The sequence below is a fragment of the Mixophyes fleayi genome, chromosome 6 (genome assembly GCF_038048845.1).
Source record: "Mixophyes fleayi isolate aMixFle1 chromosome 6, aMixFle1.hap1, whole genome shotgun sequence".
In the NCBI taxonomy this organism is placed as follows: Eukaryota; Metazoa; Chordata; class Amphibia; order Anura; family Limnodynastidae; genus Mixophyes; species Mixophyes fleayi.
Window position 1 is genome coordinate 195,132,734 of NC_134407.1, and position 7,296 is coordinate 195,140,029.

General features: G+C 41.3%; 1 protein-coding gene across 1 annotated transcript in view; it reads right to left on the bottom strand.

Annotated features, from left to right (window-relative positions):
- LOC142095075 (uncharacterized) overlaps nt 1–3,992 on the bottom strand; it is a 35,085-nt gene extending 31,093 nt beyond the window's left edge. The window contains exon 1 of the mRNA XM_075177834.1: nt 3,502–3,992. Coding sequence (XP_075033935.1) covers nt 3,502–3,538 — 37 coding nt within the window. The 5' untranslated portion in view covers nt 3,539–3,992. The remainder of the gene's footprint in view (nt 1–3,501) is intronic.
- Nucleotides 3,993–7,296: the final 3,304 nt, after the last annotated feature.

The window sequence follows — 7,296 nt, forward strand, 5'->3', positions numbered from 1 at the left end:
CACAGGACACCTTTACAGCTCTTGTGGAGACGGATCAGAACTGTTTTGCCAGTACGAGGGGGACCTACACAATATTAGGCAGGTGGTTTTAATGTTGTGGCTGATTGGTATCTGTGTGTGTATACAGTATATGTAATATATATATATATATACATAAGCAAATTAACAATACATACCTTTATTGCAAATATTTAGGTATATGTACGTGTTTACATTTCATGATCAATACACTTTGTCCACTTGACAAGTGATGTGGTAGGGATGAACGGTCGAAACAGCTGTACTGACCTATGGACTTGTCCATATGTTTTATACTGCCTATAATAGGTAATGTAATTTAGCTTTCAGTAGAAATCTATAGTGTGTTTGCATAATGTGACTTTATTGAGAATATATATTTGTACAGGTGTTTACAATTTACATACTTACATACAGAAACAAATGGATGGCATATAGAGTCATGTAAAGAACAGTTACTATTGATTAGCTATGAAAACATCACTGTGCTTAGGTTGTACGTTTATAAACACGGCACATAGGAGACATTATAGATTTAAATATGCATGCGCCCACAAGGGCGGAGCTGTTGGAGGAACTATCGGCAGAGGTGTTGGACAGATGGTCATGACTGCGTACACACTTTCACATTTCCTCAGCATCGTTCCTTTGTTGATCGTGATTTTTAGGAAGTTTAGAAAAACAAATCAAACCATGCGATGTGTTTTGGTAAGACAAGACATGATCATGGGAGCGTACACACTCTTGCAATATTGGATCAAACAGTGGTTTATCGTGTGACCTGCGAGATAATTCCATAAGTGTGTGCTGTACCCAGCTTAAGAGTTCTATTCCTTTTTCTTTAGGAAGTTAATTGTCAGAACTTTAGTCCTGTTTTTCACTACTTAAAGTCCAGATTCCCCAGCCTCCTGCAGCTAATATTATCAGTCCTCATCTTCCACTGACAGGAAGTTTGGCATTTGGAACGCAATTTGTCAGAATTTGTGGGTTTTTGTTTGTCCACCCACCTCTTGAGGATTGAACACAAGCTCAAGTTAGGCGAAGACTTTTGGAGGATGGCCTGGTGTCAAGAAGGCCAGAAAAGAAACCACTTCTCTCCAGGAAAGACATCAGGGACAGACTAATATTCTGCAAAAAGGTACAGGTATTGGACTGCTGGGGACTGGGGTAAAGTCATTTTCTCTGATGAATCCCCTTTGAGATTGTTTAGGACATCTGGAAAAACGCTCGTCTGGAGAAGGAAAGTTGAGCGCTACCATCAGCCCTGTGTCATGTCAACAGTAAAGCATCCTGAGATCATTCATGTGTGGGGTTGCTTCTCAGCCATGGGAATGGTCTCACTCACAATTTTGCCTAAAAACACAGTCATGAATAAAGAATGGTACCAAAACATCCTCCAAGAGCAACTTCTCCAAACCATCTAAGAACAGTTTGGTGATGAACAATGCCTTTTCCAGCATGATGGAGCACCATAAGGCAAAAGTGATAACTAAGTGGCTCAGGGATCAAAACATCTAAATTTTGGGTCCATGGCCAGGAAACTCCCCAGACCTTAATCCCACTGAGAACTTGTGGTCAATCCTCAAGTGGTGAGTGGACAAACAAAAATCCACAAGTTCTGACAAACTCCAAGCATTGATTAGGCAAGAATGGGCGGCCATAAGTCAGTATGTGGCCCAGAAGTTGATTGACAGCATGCCAGGGCGAATTACAGAGGTCTTCAAAAAGAAGGGTCAACACTGCAAATATTGACTCTTTGCATAAACTTAATGTAATTGTCAATAAAAGCCTTTGACACTTATGAAATACTTGTAATTTTACTTCAGTATACCATAGCAACATCTGACAAAAAGTTCTAAAGACAGCAGCCTTTGTGAAAACCAATATTTGTGACATTCTCTAAACTTTTGCCCATGACTGTAGTTTCAACCTTATTCTATTCAGTCTGTGTATATGTATGTATATATGCAGGGGTGCAGGAACCGCTAGGGCAGAGCCCCAGCCCCAGCATTATTTCTGTTGGGTGGGCAAAGACTGTGTTTTGCTTCCAATGAACTTCTACACAAAGCCTTCATGCCACTTTCTGAAGTCATGGTATCTGTTCTAAACTTGTGAAACTTTTTACAATGACAGATTGTCTTAGTATAACTACCAAATGTTCTTTAATATAGATTGACTTAGTATAGATTTAATACAGATTGATTGGTTTATTTAAAAAAACTCTGAGTATTCTGTTCATAAAGATTTAATAAATAACCTGCATTGATGATGAACAACTAGCTATACACTTTACTCATACTTGCCAACTTTCCCTGAATGCCGGGGAGACACCCGAATTCCGGGTAGGTCTCCCGGACTCCCGGGAGAGCTGACAATTCACCCGCATCTAGATTTGAAGCCTCCATGATGCGATTGTCCGGGAATCGCATCATTTTGGCCCGTCCCCGTGCTAAAATGATGCGTTTGCGGCATTATGTCACAAGGGGTGGGGCCAAAATGACGCAATTCACTGAGCTCCGCCCCCTCACATCCACCTCTACACAGACTTCCGGAGACCAGTAGTTAAAGGTTGGCAACTATGACTTTACTTTTACCCTGAATTTCGTGAGGTGCGTCCAGTAACAAACATGAGATATAGCAATTTAAATTTATAGCACATACCATAACCAGTGAGGCAGTGACTATAGAAATTAAAAATACTCCCGATCAAATGAGATTATGCTATCAATGAAATCTGAATAAAAACTAAGTTAATGACTATGAAAAATGTAAATCTTTAGTATGAACAATTGAATTTATCTATCTTTCTTACAACTACTGTACTAATTGGTAAGTAATATTAATAATAATATTTATTTAATAATGTATAAATAAATGTTTGGTCAACCCCTGAAACACTGACAAAAATTAACACAGGATTGGAAGTCTATGTATATCTACAGTCACTGTTACATCTGTCATGAAACAAGACACCAAACGCACCCCTCCCCATGTTACTTTTCGTTCCTGCGCCCCTTTACATAGGCATGGGTAGCTTACATTATAGTGTGTGTGTGTGTGTGTGTGTGTAAATATATATATATATATATATATATATATATATATATATATATATATATATATATATATATATGCTCGCACTATAATGTAATGTGTCTACTCTGTACCACTATCTGATACAAACATGACAGTGTGCCAACTTCCCTGGCTGTTCTCCAGCCTCCCTGAGGTGTCCCATGACTAAACACATTGCTCTTACCTGATCCCTCCGGCCAATATTAACTTGGTGTCCTTCCAGCGTCTATAGGTCAAGGTTTGAGTATCTCGAGCTGTTGTTGAACTACAAGTCCCAGTGTGCCCAGCTAATCAAAGGCTGACGGGCACGCTAGGACTTGTAGTTCCTTAGCAGCTGAAGATACACAGATTGCTAACCTTGCCTCTGCACTCCCCTCCCCTCCTTCAGCCACCCCGATCCCCACCAACCTTTCAGAGTGCCCAGCAGAGGCTCCTTTCCTGCCATGCTCTCTGACACTTCCGCCAGCAGCCAGGATCCTGGACACCGCTACCCACAGCCGGGCTTAGGGGACCCGAATCCAGGGGGTGGGGGTGCCTACTCCTCCGTTCTTCAGAAACAACCTGATCCCGGAAAGCTGAATAGATAGAGCTGCTGAGGTGTGTTCATTGTAACACCTACATTGGTTGGCCCCTTAGCCCTTCCCTTAGTAACACTGGGCCTGTCCTGCATTCCTGCATATCTAGCAGGTTAACCCTGTATATAGTTTTATCATCACATCGATTTAGAACGTTAGAGTTTCCTTCATTCTAAATTAGAACGTTCAATGTTTCCTTCTGAAGCAGTAAATAAAATAGCTCCATCACATCCTGTGATAGCCGGAGACGCGTCCAAAGTGGCCGATGCACTCATTTGTATAGCTGCCAACGGTTTAAAAATAAAATCGGGATAAGTCCTGCCTGCCCCCCGCCCAGATAAAACTAACAATATAATATCACTCACATTAAGTGACGCCCCCTTTCTGTGTCACAGAATCGGAACTGTTTGGGACTACTCGTGAGGTATGAATTTATCAATACTAATATAATATAGGCAATATAATTTAGCTGCAGAGTGTAAATCTACAGTGTGCACCAGTTAGGTAAACATTTGTCTGACTTTTGCTGTTGTTATGACTATTTTAAAATAATTCCCAGTGACACTTTGCTGCTGAGCAGGTGACTCTTGTAGACGGAGTTAAACTCCTATCATGAATTTTAATGTTCATCTTTAACACACTAACTTGTGAAGCATAGATATTACTAAGAGTGAGAACTGCATCTTGCATATAGAACAATAGAAATTGTTCTGTTATTATTGAAAATTCGGGCCATTTGCAGTTAGGAGACTGTATATACATTAAAAACATATGTAAATTCAATTGTACTTATTTCACTAGTTCTGTTTCCAATGTGAATCATTTATTGGTTGCTCACATCTTTTTGCCATATTTCATAAGTGTGTTAAGAGATTATCATTTGTAAAATACCATGAAAGGCTCGCAAAGAGCATTTTAATCTATTTTCTTGAGTTTCGATATCTCCAATAATTGATATGACTGGAGAGAGTAAAACCAACCCAAACCCTTACCGCTCCATTCACCCCAAGTAGCCATCCAGTATCCCCAAAACCCAAAAAAAACAACTCTAGTTTAACTCTAAGTCCACAAACCCTAAATGAAACAATGACTAACCCTAATGACTGTGCTGCTTTTGAAATGACAGGGAGTGCAGATGCCTGTCTCCTAAGTTACATGACTTGTGCAAGCTCTGTTCAAATACTTCTGGTTTAAATGAGCCTTAAAGACTTTATTTAAAAATGTTTTAATTTTAGAATGATTAATATGAACCCGTGAGATTGGTGACGAGCAGCAGCACCTCCCTGCTCGCTGGACGGAGATTCAGTGACGTAATCACATGGGACGGCACCACGTGACAGGTGCTGTCCCATGTGATTACTTGCATTGGCCGCACGTCAATAAATCTCCATCTGCCGAGCAGCGCGCAGGGAGGTGCTGCTGCTCGGGCGGGCATGCGGATGGCTGGATCGGGCCAACTAGCCATCGGCCCATTTGGCATTTGCCAGAAGTGCCTGATGGCCAGTCCGGCCCTGACTGCAATAAAGGGGAATTATGAATAAAGGAAGATTTTATTTTTGGGTGTGATTGATCTCATACAATCACATTTAGTCACACTAGACCTGATACATGGTCAGACATACGTCCATTTGCGTAGAGTATCTTGTGTGAAATATCTCGGCGCAGGCTCAGGAATGGGCAATGACCGCAATTGCACCCAGTTCATGTCTAATTGCAATTGACACAACAGCTTATATTGTGATGGGCGTAACGACGGGGGGAAGAAACAGAATAACGTAGACCAAGAACAGTAAGGGTGTGCTGAGGGCGTTCCAAAGCAGATACGGACGATTCAAGTCCTTCTCATAAGTACACTTGTCTTCAGCTGTATCATTGCATCAGCTACAGGGCAGCTACAGTGCCGACTGACAGTAATGACTGACATGACAGTCTTTGGTTTAAAGACTACAGTAGCTATCACAGAACATGTGTTGCAAATAAGACAGACTTTAAAAAATCATTGTACAGTAGGTATTAAAATCATCTTTATGTATTTAATGTTACAAAAAAAATATTCTTTTTATATTTTTAAATAATAATTATACTTTTAAGAGTTGTTCATTTATTTTCTAATAAACATTTTTTTGTATACGTTCTGATGTGACCTTATATTGCACATATTCTTGTGTGTATACTGCAGTTTGTTCTGTGTCTGTAAGGCAAGTACCATTAAGGTACACACTGGAGGTTTTTCAGCCAACCATCGGGCCAATCACCTGATATACGACCGTTCGGTCAGATATCGCGTTAGTGTGTTTACACCTACACGATGAACGACAACTGTTCCAAAGAGCTGATCGTTGTTTCATTCGGTCAGTCGTACGGTTTAATAATCTCCTTCTAGTCACCTTCTGATCGTGCAGTGTGTATGCTCATGTTCACGGTCTCCATGGAGTTTACAGAGTCATGATATTTTCAGCCGATGGATGGCAATGAATGTCCCGGTGAATAAATGTAGAGAGTGCTGTAGACGGAATAATTTGTTCTGAGACTGAATATTTTTGTTTCAGAGTCACAGAAGCTAATGAAATTCGTTCCGACATGTGGATAGCTATAACAAGCCGGTTAATCAGTGTGACAGGAATGAATGAATGAATAAATATTGTGCTATCATTCTCTAAACGACTATAGGACCAAGATGAAGAGCACAGATCTGAAGGTACATCGTGTGTAGTGTGTACGCATGAATCACCCTACTGATCTGACCTTCTGCCATAGGTACAGTCGCTGTAGATAACACATCGGTTGTACAATTCTCCAGTGTGTACCTAGCCTTAGGCAGAGTGTACTTACACACAAGTTCGCAGTGGCGCACGCAGGGGGGGGTTTCTGAGTCTCTAGAAACCCCCCCTGCGCTAACTAAGTAGCCACTGTCCTATACAGCAGCCGCGGCGCTGTCAAAGAAGCGTCCGCGGCGGTGCTGTATTGTATACAGCACCGCCGCAGACGCTTCTTAGACAGCGCTGGCGAAACGGAGCCGCGGGCGCATGCGCAGCAGCTCTCTCTCGGTTTTTTTTTTGGGGGGGGGGGGTTTCGGTCTGCGGGGAGAAACCCCCCCCCCCCCCCCCGACAATCCTCCGTGCGCCCCTGGTTCGAAATGGAAACGCATCTTGAGATCCGCTTCTATTTGATTACAGTCAGAACTACAACTCTCGAATCTGGGCCACCGACTTTTCTTATGTGATTACCTGCATGAAATGAAATAGCACACCTGAAAAACTACATACAGTCTAGCCTACAGCTACAGGAGCTTTTATCTCGTTTAGAGGAAATTTGAGAGAAACTTATGAGACTTGTTAGTCGGATAGTTTTGTGTTTTGTTTGCTGTTGGAACGGTCTCGAGGTGTGTTATGCTATTGTATAAGTAAATCGATTGGTAAAATAGTAGCAAATGTATTAGGCTGTCAGGCTGAGATTAAAAATAGCATCCATTCATCACCAATCACTTACACAACATCATTTATTTTATATTAATAGATATTTCTCATATGTACACAGTATCAGGAGGACAGAGTTCTATGTGAATACACTACATGCATTATGAGCTATAAAGGTTGTTTGACATTTCAGACACAGTTTGCATTGTGTC